At 49.4% G+C, this 18,743-nt stretch overlaps 1 protein-coding gene across 1 annotated transcript in view; it reads right to left on the bottom strand.

The window, feature by feature from the left end:
- Positions 1 to 18,432: 18,432 nt before the first annotated feature.
- DGUOK (deoxyguanosine kinase) overlaps positions 18,433 to 18,743 on the bottom strand; it is a 32,812-nt gene continuing 32,501 nt past the window's right edge. The window contains exon 7 of the mRNA XM_036435737.2: positions 18,433 to 18,690. Within this exon, the coding sequence (XP_036291630.1) occupies positions 18,664 to 18,690 (27 nt within the window). The 3' untranslated portion in view covers positions 18,433 to 18,663. The remainder of the gene's footprint in view (positions 18,691 to 18,743) is intronic.

Raw genomic sequence — 18,743 nt, 5'->3', positions numbered from 1 at the left:
TGTCCCATCATCTTGTTTCCGTGTGTCACTCCCGTCCCATCTCCTGCTTGTCCCATCTGAGACCTGAACTTGGTATTAACCCCTTTCATCCTGGAGGCTCCCCCTTCCTTGCATCCCTCCATGCGTGGGGGGTCAAGCCCCATTTGCAGGAACTGTGCCGGGCAGGGGACCTGTCCTCATCGGCCTTCCCAGGACCTCATTCCTCTTACTCAGCCACGGGGCCCTCCTCGATGCCCCCTCCCACACCCTGAGAGACTCCCTCCAGGTCCCCTGACTTCACCTCCAGCTCCTCATGCACTGGTTTGTGACTTCGCGGGAGATCATTCCCTCTCCTGGCCTCCTTCCCGGCTGTAAAAAGGGGACTCATGATGCCTCCTTTGCAGAGGATCACATGACGCACAGCATAGCAAAGTCCTATCGCAGACCCTGGTATACAGCAGGCACTCAAACTATCCCGTTCTTCCATCCCCAACCCCGATTCCTCTTCCTTCTGCACAGAGAAAGGGTATACATATATTATTTATTTTTACTTTTTAATCCTCATTCAAGAATATATATATATATATTTTAAATATATTTTTATTTTTATTGATTTCAGAGAGGAAGAGAGAGGGAGAGAGAGGTAGAAACATCAGTGATGAGCGAGAATCATTGATCAGCTGCCTCCTGTATGGCCCCCACTGGGGATCAAGCCTGCAACAGGACATGTGCCCTGACGGGGAATCGAACCATGATCTCCTGGTTCACAGGTTGATGCTTAACCACTGAGCCACACTAGCCAGGCTGGAGGATATATTTGTATTGGTTTTAGAGAGAGAGGAACAGAGGGAGAGAGGGGAAGAGAGAGCGAGAGTGAGAAACATTGTTGTGAGGAAGAAACATCAAGCAGTTGCCTCCTGTATGCACTCTAACCAGGGATCAAACCTCAATCTGAGTATGTGCCCTGAGCAGGAATCAAACCAGTGACCTTTTTGTGCACAGGATAACGCTCAAGCAACTGAGCTACCCAGGCCAGGGTAGGTCTACAGTATTTTAATCATATGTATCCATGACAACCAGTTAAAATGTATACAGGTCCTCAGTGGGGACATTGTGCCACCCAAAGTAATGGAAAGAATGATGCCCAGGTGCCCAGGAGGACGCTTGGCGCTGAGAAGGAGCCCCTGCTGAGCCTCCCTCGTGGGAGACACAGCCAGCCAGCCCAGGTGCTGTCAGCTCTGCTCTACAGGACTTACACCTGTCCCCTCCTCAGGCTTTCTGTCCCACCCTGCTCTCTGCATTCCAGCCAACCTCCCCTGCCCTCACTCTGCGCCCTCCTTTCTCACCGGATGTGGATCAGGTTGCCTTTGATTCAAGCCTCCTGGGTTCGCCTGGGCCGTTCTGAGCCAATCAGGAAAAGAAGTTTCAGCCTCTTGCTGCTCTCAGTGTGGTCACTAGACTTGCAGCGGAGTTAGGTACCATAGAGAGTTGGTAGAAGTTGGTAGAAGCAGGCCCCAGAGCGCCTGAATCTGCGTTTAACGAGATGTCCAGGTGACTGAGAGGCCTTCAGTGGCTAGGAATAAGTAGGCTGGAGGTAAAAAAACACAGCTCCCCGCACACACACTGAGCTGGGAGAGACATTCCTGCAAACACCTGAGCTAATGGACCGAGTCATTCAAGGTCCGTCTAGCCTTGTTCCTGGGCAGACGTACTGGACTCCCAACACTGTCCCTCCTCAGCCAGGGAGGGAGTGACCGCGGTGTCTCTGTCTTCTTGACATCCTTTAGGACTGACGAGGCCATGACCCACAGGCACGTGACATTCACCATCTCAAACCTCAGGAAGCCTTGAACTTGACCACCCAGCCTTGGGAAAGCAATATCACTATTTATAGTCGATCAAAACACTGTAAGACAGAAAGCAGGGTGTTAAAGGCAGAGAGAGGCTGCAGAGCACAAACAGGCTGGTCACTCAGATAGGAATGTGCCATGGCTACGGGGCCTGAGGGGGGCAGGGGCCTGTGGGCCGGGCCGCCACAAGAGCCTCACAGCTGCTTAAAAAAAAAGGAAGAAGAAGAACAGGGAAGTGCGGGAGGCCTGGAAGCACCCAGGGGGCCTGGCAAAGAGTCAGGTTTATAAGCATGTGCTGATCTGTGTAGAGAAATCAATAGAGTGGGAGGAAGCTGCTCCTTGGCCTTGGGAGCCCCAGTGTGTGCTATGCCAGAGGTGCCCATCAATCTATCGTCCCCTGCGTGCACCACGGGACATAAGCCCCCACGTGGACACCGAGCAGAAACCCCAGGTTTAGGGTGCACACAGATTTAGAAGAAGAAAAAAAAAAAAATACAGGACCCCAGTTACATTTGAATGTCAGAGAAGCAACAAATCATTTTTTAGTATACAGGGTGTCCCCCCAAAATGTCTACCACACACTTTGACTGATTATAAAGGCAGTGCTTATTAAAACGCATCTCTTGCCTGGCCAGCGTAGCTCAGTGGTTGAGCATTGAGCTATGGACAGGGGGTCATGGTCCGATTCCCAGTCAGGGCACAGGCCTGGGCTGCGGGCTTGATCCCCAGTGTGGAGCGTGCGGGAGGCAGCCAATCAATGATTCTCTCTCATTATTGATGCTTCTCTGTCTCTCTCCCTCTCCCTTCCTCTCTGAAATTAAAAAAAATATATTTTAAAAAAATGAAATAAAATATAGCCAAACCGTTTTTGGCTCAGTAGATAGAGTGTCAGTCTGCGGACTGAAGGGTCCCAGGTTCGATTCTGGTCAAAGACATGTACCTTGGTTGCGGGCACATCCCCAGTGTGGGGGGGGATGCAAGAGGCGACTGATCGATGTTTCTTTCCCATCGATGTTTCTAGCTCTCTATCCCTCTCTCTTCCTCTCTGTAAAAAAATCAATAAAAGATATTTTAAAAATAATAAATAAATAAAATATAGCTGAAATCGGTTTGTCTCAGTGGATAGAGCCTGCGAACTGAGGGATCCCGGATTCCATTCCGGTCAAGGGCATGTACTTTGGTTGCGGGCACATCCCCTGTGGGGGGTGTGCAGGAAGCAGCTGATTGATGTTTCTCTCTCATCGATGTTTCTAACTTTCTATTCCTCTCCCTCCCTCTCTGTAAAAGATCAATAAAATATATTTTTAAAAATAAAATATATTTCATTTTTAAAGTGGAGTTATCAGCTGCTAAAGCGCATATCCATGTTTGGGGACACCCTGTACATATATCCCACATATTACATTGCCAGAGCAGCCCTATTCAGGATTTGAGAAATCCCCAAGGCCTGGGACCAGGGCAGGTTTGGGCTGAAGGACAGTCTCCACTTGGCAGGGGGGAGGGGGGTGTCCCTGTGGTACCATCCTAGAACCCACCCCATGTTTTAATTCAGAGCAGAAATGGGTTTTGTCAGTTTGGGAGGTGGGGGGGGGCAATCTTCTGTGAGAGGCTGTGCCCTATTGTTTGCTTTGAAAACGGTTTTGCCCTACAAAGTAGGCGGGAACTGCCAACATGTTTTATTTACATGATCGGTATCAGCTGGGGTAGTTCAAGGACTGTGTTCTAAAAAAGCATTGTAGTGTTGATCATTTCAAGTCAAGTTCCTGTAGTGTAGGAGATGGACTGTTCCTTCCTTCAGACCAATAAAAGCCTGTTTACCCAGACAAATTGCTCTTCTATAAGCAAGTGTTTATTCACCGAGACCTATTTACCTGACCAAGTGATCTCATCTAAAGGCATTTCTAATCATAGAATCAGTAAACGCTTCTGGATGTAAAGAAAAAATAAAGCAATTAGCTCTGGCTGGTGGCTCAGCTGGTCGAGCATCATCCTGTACACAGAAAGGCCGTGACGTCATTCCCGTCAGGGCACTTACCCAGGTTGCGGGTCAATCCCCGGCGGGGTCCGAAGAAGAGACAACTGATGTTTCCCTCTCTCACGCCCCCTTCTTCCCTCTCTAAAGCCAATAAAAACATTAAAAATAAAAATAAAAAAAGAACATTTATTGGAAAGGAGACATTTTGTGACATTTGTTTAAAGCAAAGGCACAGTTTCATGAGAACAAGGTTTGGCTCCTGGAGGCCAGCCACCTCTCCAAGCCAGAGGACCAAATGGACCAAACAAACCCAGATCTGCTGGCTGCTGGCCACTGTTGGTGAGCCTCTGGCGAGGACTGCCCCAGGCGCCCACGTCTGACAGCACCTGCCCACAGGATCTCCAAATCACACCGCATTACAAGACCCGCGGCTCAGGAACACACTCATTTATTTGCATGGCTTCCCGTGCTGTCAAGGATATTTCATTGACTCAATCATTGTGATCGTCCTGGCCTGGGATTTCTTAGAGCTTCCGCCCCAGCTGGTGTGCAGGTTCGATTCCCAGTCCAGGGCAGGTACCTGGGTTTCATGTTCTCTCCCCACCTCCGGTCCAAGCAAGTGTGGGAAGCAGCCTGTCGATGTGTCTCTCTCACGCTGATGTCTCTCCCGCCCCCCTCACCACACACCACACACCACACTCCTGCTTGCTCTGAAAAACAATGGGAAAAACGTCTTTCGGTGAGGATTAGTAATAATAATGATTGTTAACATGTGAGTTTCCAGAGTCTTAACAATGTATTCGTAGGCTTCCTTTTCATACAGCACTTTCTTTTATCTTCTCCTTAAAGCTAAACACTCTTGCAGTCGGCATTAAATATTCCCATTTTGCATATAGACAAACTAAGGGTTGGTTAAAAAACCACTTGCCTAAAGCACACAATTAGAGAGATTCATTTATGGGGCTTAAAACCAGATATTGGGGTTACTCCTCCATCAGAGAACAGTCACCTAAACTCCTTTAGAAACTCATGTAAGCAGTGGTTCCCCATGGTTGCACGTTAGCCCCCAGCCTAGACGTGACTGGATGCTGCCAAGGACATGAGGCCTGAGCCCCCATCCAGGCCCATCAGTCAGAACCTCTGAGAGTGGGACCTGGACATCAGTGTTCCTTAAATTCTCCAGGTGGTGCTTGGCAGGTGTGGTTCAGCATTGAACCATGAATCAGGAGGTCTCGGTTTGATTCCCAGTCAGGGCACATGCCTGGGGTGAGGGCTTGATTCCCAGTAGGGGGTGTGCAAGAGGCAGCCGATCCATGATTCTCTCTCATCATTCATGTTTCTATCCCCCACCCTTCCTCTCTCTGAAATCAATAAAACCATATTTTATAAAAAAAATTTCTCCAGGTGGTTCCAATGAGCAAAGTCATAACATTTAGTTAGTAATCAGGATTTGCTTCTTTTTTAAAAAAAATATTTTATTGATTTTTTACTGAGAGGAAGAGAGAGGGATAGAGAGCTAGAAACATCGATGAGAGAGATACATCTATCAGCTGCTTCTTGCACACCCACTACTAGGGATGTGCCCACAACCCAGGTACATGCCCTTGACTGGAATCAAACCTGGGACCCTTCGGTCCACAGGCCGACGCTCTATCCACTGAGCCAAACCGGTTTCGGCAGGATTTGCTTCTCTTTTAAAGACCTGCTTTAACTCATCGATGTCCTGCTGGACTTTTTTCAAAAGTAACTTTCTACTTCTAAGTTATAGGACTAATATTACCTATTCGTTTTAGAAACTTTAGAAGGAAATTATTAAGAAGAAGAAAAAATCATTGGGAGAGTCACTGTTAATATTCTGATGTATTCTCTTCCCAACTTTGTGCATATCTACACACAAAATCTTGATAATACAATATAGACTGATTATTTTCCTTTGACTTCCTATGGTAACTGTTATGTTACCTAAGGGTTTTCAAAAACACTATTTGAATATTAAGACAGGAAATATATTTTTATTTTGTTAATCCTTACATGAGGATATTTTTTCCTTTGCTTTTTTGGAGAGAGAGAGAAAGCAGGGGAGAGAGAGAGAGAGAAAACATCAATGTGAGAGAGACATGCCTGCCACACATGCCCTGAGTGGGGGCAGGTACATGCTCTTGACCCAGAATTGAACTTCAGTGCTTGTGCAGACGCTCTCATCACTAGAAACACTGGTCAGGGTGAGAGAAAAGATTTAGGAAGATAAGGTCACGACAGTCACAGTGACTGTCAATGGACAACAGATTCTTTTCAGATTTTTCTTTTTGCTCATTTGTATATTTTCATTTTTCTTTAACCAGTATATAAAGTTTAAATTAATAAAATCACTATAATGACTGTATCATATTCTATTGTGCTCATGGCCCATAATTTAATCACTCTTCAATGATGGATGCTTTCCATTTTTGTTGTCTTCAGTGAAGATCCTTGTACGAGAATTTTGGGCATAATTTTCCCAGAAGTGATACTGTTGAGTCAGAGGGTACAAACATTTTGAAGGTTATTGATAAGCATTGCTAAATTGCTTCCCAGAAGAGTCCACGAGTTTATGGTTCCACCAGTGGCATATCTTGGGAAAGACAATTGTTACAGACTTGGCAAAATTGAGCACTTTCATGTGTGATCTGTCGATTTCCTATTAATGAGGTTGAATTTTTTTTATATCTTTATTGGTCACTTGTAGTTCTTCTTTTGTGAGTCTTCACGCCTCCTCCCCCAACCTCCTCCCCCACAACCCCGACCCACACACCCTTTGGATATTTCTCTTTTTTCTTAGATATTAAGTATGTATATAACACTTTTTCTGTTCATTTGTTTTGGAAATGTTTTCTCTCAGTTTATAATTTAATTAAAAAAAATCCTCACCAGATTTGTTTTTATTGATTTTAGAAAGAGAGAGAAACATCCATCGGTTGCCTCTCCTATGTGCCCTGACTAGGTATTGAACTCTTGAAACTTTGGTATGTGTCCTGATGGGGAATTGAACCAGCAACCTTTTGGTGCATGGGATCATACTCAACGAATTGAGCCACCCAGAGCAGGGACCAAATAAATGTTATCTAAACTGTCTTCTTGGGAGGATATGTAACCATTGCTTAAAATGTCTTGGACATTTCTCTGTTGAGATTGCCGTTGTCTAAGCTACATGTTTTTCCTGAGTATTTTCAGTGAATTCATTTTCCATCCTTAGGAGCTTAGTATTAGAAAGCAGCCAAACCTGATGATGAAGGTGGTATTGGAACCGAGGAGAGACATTTTATATTTAAATTAAGAGGCCACTTGTAAAGTCTGTCTTGCTACCCAGTGTATTCCCAGTGCTGTGGGACCCAAATGTTGAACGCATTCTTGCTGAGTGGTGAACAGAGCCTGGCTTCCACGGAGACCCATAAGCTGTCCCCAGAGGTAAATCTGAAAAGGCTTTTGAGCCCCAGCAGCCCATTTGGAATTAATGAAGTCAGCCCCTTTCTTTGGTGAGCATGCTGTGTGTGCTTTATGCATTTGACCTGGGAAAAAGTGATTCAGATCCTTCCCCTTATGAGGCTAATACTGGATTTAGTCTCCTAAGGCAACGCTGGGCAAATCTAGGTATTTTTGGAATTGTTGTTACTGTTATTATTATTATTTTGTTGTTGTTGTTGTTGTTAATCTTCACCCAAAGATATTCTTCCATTGTTTTTTTTTGTTTGTTTGTTTTTTTAGAGAATGGAAGGAAAGGGGAAAGACACGTGGGGGGGGGGGGGAGAGAGAGAGAGAGAGAGAGAGAGAGAGAGAGAAAGAGAGAGAGAGAGAGAGAAACATCGATGTGAGAGAGACATATGGACTGGTTACTTCCCACACCAGGGCTAAGGATTGAGCCTGCAACTGAAGTCTGTGCCCTTGACCTGAATCGAACCCAAGACACCTCAGCCCACAGGCCAGTAGTCTAACTACCTAGCCAAACCGGTGAGGACTGGAATTATTTTTTATGCCAATCCAATCCACAAAACATCCAAGCATGGTATTGTTAACAAGGACAATGTAACTCACTTTTTCACGCAAGGATTTCAAGACACGGACATTAATCCAGACTCGCAAATTAGCCGAGGCCCACAGCTCCGCGCCCTAGTACGTTAGAGGAATACAGAGGCAGGCAGCTCGTGGCCAGGACAGATCCTGAGCCCCTGGGCTGCAGCTGTGTGCGGGGAAAACGCCTCACAGCTCCCGCCTCAGTCTCTCTGTCCTGATCCGCACCACGATCCTGTGCGCTGATGAGGCGAGGAGAACAGGTTGCTCACAGAAGCCGCCCCCCTGGCAGGCAGCCGAGGGGAAAGCAGGGCCCTGCTCAGGTAAAGGGGTGACTATGTAGCAGCAGAAGCCAGTCTGGGCTGAGACCAAGGCCCTGCTTTGAAGGAGGAAGAAAGCCAAAGACGAAGCCCAACTGCTGCTGGCAATAGAACTGTTTCCAGGAAGGGAACACACCGGGTCATCTGAGGTCAAGTTCAGGGCACGCAGCCAGCCGCCAGGCCAGGCGGGAAGGAAGCTGCAGTGAATGCCTGCCTGCGGCTCTCCAGCCCTCCACCTTCTGAACGCAAGTCCCACACCAGCCCCTTAGCCAGGGCCCCCGCGGGACCCTGAAGGCTCCTTCGAGACCCGGGCATTCTGGCTCGGCCTTACAGACACAGCCCTCACAGAGGGGCTGGAGGGACCAGGTCCGAGCCGGCGTGAGCCATGGAGGCCTGGCCGGCCTGGGTTGTCTTGGCTCACAGAAGAGAGGGGCCCCAGCGCTGTTTTAAACATCTGAGCATTCCTCCTCCACTGCTGTCCTCTCCTCCAGCCTCCTGGCCTCCCTCCCTCACACACACAGGACACTTTTTTATTTTTAGCGCCCTGCCTTCATCCATGGTGTTACTTTGTCCAAAGCCCAACTTTTGCTCTGAAAATCCTGTCACTTAATGCCCAGCTCAAAAGCCACCAGACCCGGGGCTCCCTGAGCTGGGAGAAGCACCTGCTGCAATCTGTCTTATATCACACGTAGGGACATGTGGTCTCCCCCCATTTGGGACTGCATTGTACCAGCTCTTCATCACGTCATGCGCACACCTTCCTTTGCCCAAGCTGCCCACCTGTCTGGCATGCCCAGCCATCCTGCCTGCCACCCTATTCCTCACCTCACTCACCCTTCAAGTCCCAGCTCAGCTAGACTCTCAGTCAAGGACTTTCCAACTCTCTCCCATCTTTCCAACCACAAAGACCTACCAGTTCCACTTACTGAGGGGCTACTTTGTACCCAGATATTTATCAGTAGTCTTTCTTTCTTTCTTTCTTTCTTTCTTTCTTTCTTTCTTTCTTTCTTTCTTAATATATGTTATTGATTTTTTACTTAGAGGGATGGAGAGTCAGAAACATCGAGAGAGAAACATCCATCAGCTGCCTCGTGCACGCCCCCACCTGGGGATGTGCCCGCAACCAAGGTACATGCCCTTGACTGGAATCGAACCTGGGACCCTTCAGTCCGCACGCTGACGCTCTATCCACTGAGCCACACCGGTGAGGGCTATTGGAAGTATTTCTGACTACTGCAAAGTTGGTGCAAAGTTAGTTTCACTTTCAGGTTTAAAGAAAACAAGCTCCAAGGGGTTAAGTAACTGGTCCAAGTTGCACTGCAGGTGAATGGCCCCATCAGGATTGGAACCTAGGTCTGCCTGGTACCTCAACCTAAGCTCTCCATCTGTTCCATGCCACTTTGTCATTCATAAGGTGAATGTTCTGAGCACGAGACTATAAGGACCTTGAAGATCATCTTTTTTGTTTTCAAAGCAAGGAACCCAGAGAGGCCTGATGACTTGTCCAAGGTGATGCAACGTCTCCCTACACCCTTTCCTGATTCTTGCCGCATGCCAGGACTGGTAGCCCAGGAACCGTTTATAAACTGCAGGGGGTCCTTGGTACGAGGTGGCATTCCCTGGGGTCCCCCGTTACAAGCCACTTGGCACACAGTTGCCCTGTGAACAGGGCCCTGAACCAGGCAAAAGAATGTTGCAGCAAGTTCAGAGCCACAGCTGTATCTCTCTGTACAAAAGGCTAATATGTTATGTCCAACCATCTGACCAGTCGCTATGACACACACTGACCACCAGGGGGGCAGACGCTCAATACAGGAGCTGCTGAGCTGCAGTGACTTGGCAGCACAGGTTCTCGGGTGATGCACCCCAAAACCAGAGAGGAGAGAGCTAATTCCTCACAGGGCCGGGCGATTCCACCTTCGGCCATGGGTTATGTGGTTGCTGGGGCACTGTAGGCACCGAATCTGGTTTACTGCACACTTGCGTTTGCATTCCACACCCTGTATGATAGCAACTAGTATAATAATAAAATCCCAGACAGAGTTGATAGCTTTCTCCTATAAAAGCAGTCAGAGGCGAGTGGTCCAGTCACCATTTCAGCAAGTCAGGGCTGGGGCTTATTCTGACTTGGGCAATCCCTCCTCCTGAGGCACTTCATGGTCCACAGTGGCCCCCAGGACCTCCCAGGGGTGCTCTGGGAATAGATCCTTAGAATCAACGGCAGAAATAGGAGAGGGCATTGATTCTAAGGGTCCTACAATAAGTCTAGGCTGCTCAGGGCCTAGCTGGGGGCCGACCTGGAACTTGGCAAAGTATGTAGCCGGAAGCATAAAGGGGTGAGGGTGTGGGGCACATTTCATTGCTTAGTCCAGGGGGACCCTCTCAAGGTCAGCCTACTTTTCTTCTTTCTTTCCATTTGTCCAATATTTATTTTTATTCTTTAAAAATATATTTTATTGATTTTTTACAGAGAGGAAGGGAGAGAGAGGTAGAGTCAGAAACATGGATGAGAGAGAAACATCCACCAGCTGCCTCCCACACGCCCCCTACTGGGGATGTGCCCGCAACCAACATATATGCCCTTGACAGGAATCGAACCTGGGACCTTTCAGACTGCAGGCCGATGCACTATCCACTGAGCCAAACCGGTTTCGGCTGTCCAATATTTATTGAGCTCCTCACTCCTACGTGCCAGACACTGGGGAGATTCAAAGAGAGCTGGGCACATTCTGAGCTCGGACAAAAAAAAAAAAAAAAAAAAAAAAAGGAAGAGACAGTTTTAATGCTATGTGGTGAATGCACAATAAGAAAAATGCAAAAGGCACTCCACAGGAGCACAAATGCGGGGCACCGGCCCCAGCGGGGGCGGGGGCGGGGGCGGGGGCCAGCAGAGGCCTCCCGCCGTGCTTGCTGATGAGACAGATGTGAGAAACGTCAGGGGAAGTGGCTAGCCCCAGATGACTGCCTGGCGATGGGGACCAGAGAGCAGAGCAGATGCTCCTGGCTGTCAGAGGGGTGACGGGGCACCGCCACGGACAGCACCGCTTCCCCGGGGTTGCCACTTTCCATTGCTCTCCCACAGGTGTGCCCAGGGGCCCGGTTCGCTTTAAGGGCTTTAACCTCAGTGAGAGGAAGTCCCCATGACCCTGGCCTCGCGAATCGAACACAGAAGCACAGTCTGCACCGCGCAACCTCCGAGCAACCGAGCCGGGGTTTCGCGAACGGTCCCCAGAGGAGGCCTTGGCTCCAGAAGACCCACCGGCAGCGAACAGCTGCCACGCTGAGCGAGCCGGCGAACGGACTCCCTTCCTGTGTTTGGGTATTGCCCACCTCTCTCTCCCGCTAAGAAGACAAAAAGTCAGAGACATGCTTCTTAGACTCCCTTGCAGCTACTGGGCAGGTTAGGGGCGTGTGGCCCCGGCTGCAAGTCAGAGATCCCTACCAGCGTCTGGGGCCCATGAGGAGCTCTCTGTGCCAGCAGCCATGGTGGGCACCCAGGGCCTCGCACACGACGGGCCCTGAAGCTTATGACTCATTGGGTCCACAGGAACGTACGTCTGGTTTGCAATCAGGGGCCGGTTCCTTGGCAGGTTATCGGTCCAGCAGGGTGTGCGGCTAAAGTAGGGGTGTCGAACTCAATCAGAGAAGGGGCCAAAATCTAAAATCCAGCCTAAATCGTGGGCCGAATGGTTTACTGAACAGTCATAAACTGTCATTGTGATGGAAACGCAGCGGAGTGCAGTGATGACAGCGCGGTGCGGGCCACATTGCAAGGCCTGGCGGGACGGATTTGGCCCTCGGGCCTTGTGTTTGACACATGTGGGCTAAGGCAAATGCAGGGACGCGGAGAGCACAGCTTCATTCGGAGGACAGCGATACAACCACATAGCTAGTGCAGAGGGCCCGTTCCCGGGGGCAGGGGAGATAAGGTGGGAGGACCCCAAACCTCAGTGCAGGAGCCTGATCATCATCTTGTAAGAAGCGCCGCCATTTTCTCAGAGTGAACTCCTGTTTTGGAATCATTTTAGATGTACAGGAAAGCTGCAAAGGTGGCACAAAGTTTCTCTGTGCCCTCGTCCAGCTTCCCCCGATGCTAGCACCTTATCCCACATGGTGCAGCCATGGAACATTACTATTCATTCAATTCCAGACCTGAGCTAGCTTTTGCTTAATGTCCTTTTTCTAGTCCAAGAACCAACCCAGGATACCACCTTGCATTTAGATGCCAATAGTAACACGAACAAGGGTGTTTTAGGAGAATGTTTGGATAACAACATGCAGGTTGGGCCCAGAGTGGGTAGGAAGGCATTCCGGAACTTTCACCAGACCTCCAAATGCACCCAACGCCCAGTGCCTGAGGGGCTCGCCACCTGGAAGGGGCGGGAATCTGGTGCTCTGGGAGCATCCCTGGGCCGCTCAGGGTCCCAGTGAGGCCAAGGCCCGCTCAGGCAGCACCGGGGGCCCCACCCAGCAGTGCTGGTGAGTTCGCCGGTTTTCCTGCCCAGGCAACCAAAGCGGGCGAACGGGCCGAGAGAGGCAGCCAGAGAAACGCACGCTTGCCTTCTTTCCCGAAAGTCCAGTCTAGTCTCCCTTACGGGGCAGCTGGATGTTGTGGAAAGAGAGCAGGTCCTGGAGTGAGGATGCACTGGGGCCCAGTCCTGGCTCCGCCCCTTACCCGGGGCCCTGGGAGAGGAAGTGAACTCTGAGCTTCCGTTTCCTCACCGGTGAAAACTGGGACCTTCCACTCCCTCCGCGGGCTATTGGGAGGACTGACTGACTTTGTTACAGTGTTCAGCAGAGCATCCAGCACACAGCGGGCGTTCTTGAATATCCTCATGGTGCTTAACACAGAAAGTACTCCCTAAATTGATTGTAACACGGAGCTCACAGACCCAGTGACCTCAGAAAGGGCAGATCATGCCTCCAGGTACAGCGTGCATTTATTTAACAAGCCTGTATCAGGCGCTCGCTAAATAGCAGTGCAGAGGAAATGCCAAAGTGCCCGAGGGGCTCGCCACTGTGCCAGGTTACCAAGACATGGTCTGTGTCACGACTGGCAAAGCCCAGGGCGGGAGAGGCTCTCCAGGCAAACTGCATTCAGGTCCGATACACAGTCTGACGGAGGCTCATGAAGCGGAGTGCCCAGGAGCACAGAGGAGTGGTGGGCTGGGGACTGACAGAAGGAGTCGGTCTTCCAGTATAACAGGGTGGGGCAGCCCAGCCCCTGCGGCTCAGGAGGTCACGGTTTGATTCCTGGTCAGGGCACATGCCCAGGTTGTGGGCTCCCTCCCCAGTGAGGGGCGTGCAGGAGGCAGCCCATCAATGATTCTCTCTCATCATTGAAGTTTCTATCCCTGTCTCCCTCTCCTTTCCTCTATGAAATCAATAAAACTATATTTTTAAAAAGATAAATAAAAGGGTGGGGCAAAGGTGAGACGGGGAGAGAGCAGCATCCCATCGTGTGGGAAACACAAACTATATCCCGGAACCCTGGCGAGCCTTGCAAGTTTTCTGGAATGAGTGTGGGGAGACGGGGTTATAAAAACATGGCAGCTCTGCCCAGCAAGGGCTGAGGGGCATAGCAACCTGGGGTCTTTTTGGTCCAGGGCTGAGTTGGGGAGACTCGGGAAAGAGATGGGGAAAGGTGGGAATTGAGCACCTTCAACTAGAGCAGTGGTCGGCAAACTCATTAATCAACAGAGCCAAATATCAACAGTACAGCGATTGCAATTTCTTTTGAGAGCCAAATTTTTTAAACTTAAACTTCTTTTAAAATATATATATATATTATTGATTCTTTACAGAGAGAAAGGGAGAGAGATAGAGAGCTAGAAACATCGATGAGAGAGAAACATCCATCAGCTGCCTCCAGCACACTCCTCACCGGGTATGTGCCTGTAACCAAGGTAAATGCCCTTGACCGGAATCGAACCTGGGACCTTTGGGTCCGCAGGCCAGTTCTCTATCCACTGAGCCAAACCAGTTAGAGCTAAACTTAAACTTCTTCTAATGCCACTTCTTCAAAATAGACTCGCCCAGGTCGTGGTATTTTGTGGAAGAGCCATACTCAAGGGGCCAAAGAGCCGCATGTGGCTCAAAAGCCACAGTTTGCCGACCACGGGTCTAGAGAAACAGCAGTGATTTGAGGACTGCAGTGATGAGTAGGCAGAATTTGGTGAGACAGGGAGTGAGAAGAGAGTTGGAGGGGCAATGATGACTTCTAGGCTTCTGATGGAATCAAGTGGGCAAGCAGAAGCAGGAGAAGCAGAAGCAGCAGAAGCAGAAGCAGGAGAAGCAGAAGCAGGAGAAGCAGAAGCAGCAGAAGCAGAAGCCGGAGAAGCAGAAGCAGGAGAAGCAGGCTGTGTTGGCTCAGGTGGAGGTGGGATGAGAACGCTGTTCCGTACGCAGTGAGCATAAGGGATGTCCGGGTGATGACAGCCACAGGTCCACATGGCTCTAGCTTTAAAAACCACTTCCTGTCTGGAATTTGCTTCAAGAGACTCTGAGAACAGCGGGTAGGCTATAGGTGAGACAAAATTGGCTATGAGTGATCACCGGAGTGGGTGGAGAAAGCAAAATTAGCTCAGACGAGGGAAAAACACGCCGACATTCATGGGGCTGGGAGGACAGACGTAGGTACAAAGCTCCCATGAAACAATACTCTCCCCCAGGGCAGCTGCAGCTGGAGTGTCAGAACCACCCTTCCCTGCGTGACTCTGCTTTCTGACTCCGAGAAACCCTGTTCTCTGGCGTGACGCCATCAGAAACTCTGCTATTGGAAATTTTATCAGCAAAAATGCAACTCCCCTCTGCTGCCAGGAGGATCTAAGTCGCTTTGACACGGAGACGTGGCCTTGATGTGCACCCTGGCTTCAGAGCCCCGGCTAGGGTGGCGTCTGAACACAATGTCCCAGTTCGTCTTCACTTTGCGCTTTTGAAGATGACCCGGGTCTGCTGGCGCGGGTCAGCCCAGATGTTGACTCCTGCTGTGCTCGGGGCCTATGAAAACACGGCTGTTTAAATTTTACCTGAACTCCATCCTTCCCCCAAACCCTGTGACTTGCTCTCTGCCTGTTTGGTAAGACGCCCCCCCGCAGTTCCTTTGAGGCGATGAGTTAATAAGTCTGATTTTGTCAGACTGCAGGTTTGTTCCTATGGTCTTAGGCTGCTCGGGCCAGGACATGGGTAATGAGGATTCGGGAGGTCTTTGTACTATCCCCTCCGCTATTGCAAATGATTCATTTTCCGTGACATTTCCAAGTTTTGCAAAAGCCCTCACCCCATGACAATAGCACCAGCGACGTCAGCGTTGGAGATCTGTGGAAGGCAGAATAGCAGCCCCCAAAGACAGGCACACCCTCATTCCTGGCCCCTGGGAATGCTCGTCACTAGCAAAGGGGCTCTGCAGGTGCAGGAAGGCTAAAGACCTTGGTGAGTATGGCGGCTCATCCAGGTGAGTGCAGTGTCATCATGTGGACCCTAGAACGCAGAGGACCTTTCCTGGCTGGGTCAGACAGATGTGACGGTGGAAGAAGAGTCAGAGGTGCCATGCTGCTGGCTTTGAAGATGGAGGGAGGGGTTGCAAGCCCAGGCCTGTGGGCAGCCTTCCGGAGGTGAAAACGGTAAGGAAGCATTCCCCTCGGGAGCCTCCAGAGAGGAAGGCAGCCCTGTTGGTGACTGGTATTTAGCCCAGTGAATGCTGACCTGTGGAACGGCGAGGGGTCACGTCTGTGCTGTGTTTAGCCATGTTGGTGGCCATTTGGTATGGCAGCAGCAGATGAATGCAAGATGGCCCAGAGGAGTGAGGAAAAAAGTGAATCAAGGGTGCCTGGGGCCATCAACACTCAGAGGATGAGTCAGCCGAGGAGACAGAAAGGGCCACCAAGCAGCGAGGCAGCCGGAAGAGACCAACAAGGAGCACGCTGCGAGGGAGAGTGGTCCGGAGACTTAAACCACCTACTCTTTAGAGGGAGGGCTGAAGGGCTGCACTGGTCTTTGGAATTTAAAGCATGTTATTTCTTGCTTCCTTTTCCCTGTGAGTCTAGTATTTGCATATGACAGCCTCTTTCACCTGAACTATCACTTTCTCCCTTCACGTTGAAAGCCTGAGTTTGAGAACTTTCACAACCTCTGTCCATGCTATAAACCCTTCAAGGTAATTGCTATCAACCTTTCAAGGTAATAGTCTGGTTCCAGAGTGGCAGGTTTTAGCACATCCTAAGCCAGAAAGAGACGTAGCTATTTTTATCTGTTAATTCAAGTTATCTGACTCCGGAGGACCGCCTGATAGTGCAGTTCTGGTCACCATTTCAACACTTCTCCCACACCCATCCTTCCCCCGGGACTTACAGTCCCAAGCTACTGCTCCTCATCAAAGTATTTACTCTTTCCAGGCCATGTGGAGGGAAGTATGTTCTTACTAAACTCACTAACCTCATCTGCTTTTGACAGTCTGGTCCTAACGTCTCATTCTCACAGAAAGACTTGGGCACATGCCTTTTTCCTCTGCCTGATGACTCTACTCCATTCATTTTTCAGAATTCAGCACTGTCACCAGGGGGCTGTCCCAGCTTGTTGGTCCCTTCTGTTACGGGCCTCCACACGACACCCGTTTTTCCTTGCGAAGCACTCACCACACCTGCAATTATTTGTTCAGTGTCTATCACCTTCTCCATTAGATACAAGTCCTGTGAGGTGAAGACACGTCTCCCTCTGTGGTGTCCACCGCTATCTCCATGCTCTCTAGCACTTGGCAGACACCCATCCCTGTTGATGATTGAATGAAGGGTGAGGGCTGGGTTTACGGGTGATTTCTACATTGGTTCCTAGAAGCATAAATAGGAATTAAAGCCAGGGACCCTTAAAGCTAAAGGATCAAGACCAATGAGTTTCCAAAACACACCTAACACCCTGGATTAATTCCTGATCTTGTCCAAAGCCTGAGGCAGAGAACAAACACAAGAACCAGAGGGACAGACTTCTGACAGGGTGACTCCATGGGAGAGAAGATTCATCTTCCTAAAAATGGTGTTGGGACAAGTAAACTAGACTTGCACATGCAAAAGAATGCTCTTGAATTCCTCAATTAAAACATACATAAAAATTAATACAAGAATTAATAAAAATCAAAGAAGCCAGTCACAAAAGGCCACCTATGATCGGATTCCATTTACAAGAAATGTCAAGAATAGGTACATCTACTAAGACAAAAAGATGGGTGGTTGCCCGGGGCAGGACTGGGCTGACTGGGGGTGTTGGGGGTGGGAGGTGGGGAGTGAGTGACTAATTGTCATGGCACTTCTTTCTGGGCTGATGAAACACTTCGGAACTGATTGTGGTGATGGTTGCACAACCCTATGACTACACTAAAAACCACTGACTATTCACTTTAAATGGGTGCCTTATATATGGTATGTGAATTATTCCTCAATAAAGCTGAAAACATTTTTAAGTAGAATTAAGAAATGCTGTGCTATTTTTCAAAACATCACGTTTGTTAGAACCCAATCCCACACTCCTTTCCCAAGCATGAAGGAGAGTGGGTGTCTGACTTCCTGGACAGTCGGGGTCCGGACGCACTCGTCTCTGCGTGTGCGCCTGCACGGCTGTCCAGGGCTCGGGGCAGGAACTCTGTCTCGGTGACTCACGGACCTGCAGGCTTCTTGCAATGGAGGATTTTGATGTTATCAAGCCACGTACTTTTCTCTCTTAACAATAACTTGTCCTTGAAGCTCAGAGTGCAACATAAAACATTTTTTTTCTTTCCAGCATAGACAGATCCCTCCGTTAAGGTCACCTGCAGTACACTGGGTAAGGTGTGTGAGCAGGCCACGATGACAGGATGCCCAAACCCTCAGTATTAGACGCTGAGCTTGTGGGCTCCTATTTGTTCTCTCCCCGCATCCCTCTCTTTCTTTCGTCACATTCTTCAACTCCAGGACCAAGGTCTGAACCTCCACCCCATTCTCCACACCAGGTGCTGGATGGGAAGAGAGAAGGGGCTTCCTGAGTTCGGGCTCCACTTCCTGGCTCCGGGGCCTCACACCTGAGCACCCACCGCTCCTGAGCCACTTACTGCCCTTCTTCGTGCCCATGGCAGGGCCTGGTTAGGGTCCTGGGAGCAATTCCTGCCCTGGAATGTCTGGTTGGTGAAGGATTCAAGAAAAAAGCTAAGACTTTTCTCCAAAATGGCTAGTTTGGAGGGGAGTTCAGAGCAGGCACCAACAGACACATGCTGAAATAAATGACAACGGGATTAGCAGCATAAACAAAACTTAAATAAACTTTATTTTAGAAGACTTTGAGATACAAAAGAAGACCATGGCAAAAGTCTTAGGTAACAGAAACCACAGTAGAATGTCAGAGCACTGGAGCACAAGGCGATGGGGGTGGGGATAGGGGTGGGGGTGGGGGTGGAGAGGTCGTTGACTCCGTGTTTTTCTAGCTTCAGAAAGTCCGAGAAGCCCACTTCACAGCCACAACATCCTAGCACTGGTTACAAAGTATTTACAAAGGTGTTTATCTGTGGGAAAGAGGAAACCCAAAGTTCAGTTTCACATTTCAGCAGACTGATAC

The sequence above is a fragment of the Pipistrellus kuhlii genome, unplaced genomic scaffold (genome assembly GCF_014108245.1).
Source record: "Pipistrellus kuhlii isolate mPipKuh1 unplaced genomic scaffold, mPipKuh1.p scaffold_m20_p_13, whole genome shotgun sequence".
Classification (NCBI taxonomy): domain Eukaryota; kingdom Metazoa; phylum Chordata; class Mammalia; order Chiroptera; family Vespertilionidae; genus Pipistrellus; species Pipistrellus kuhlii.
This window is presented reverse-complemented; position numbering and strand designations above follow the sequence as displayed.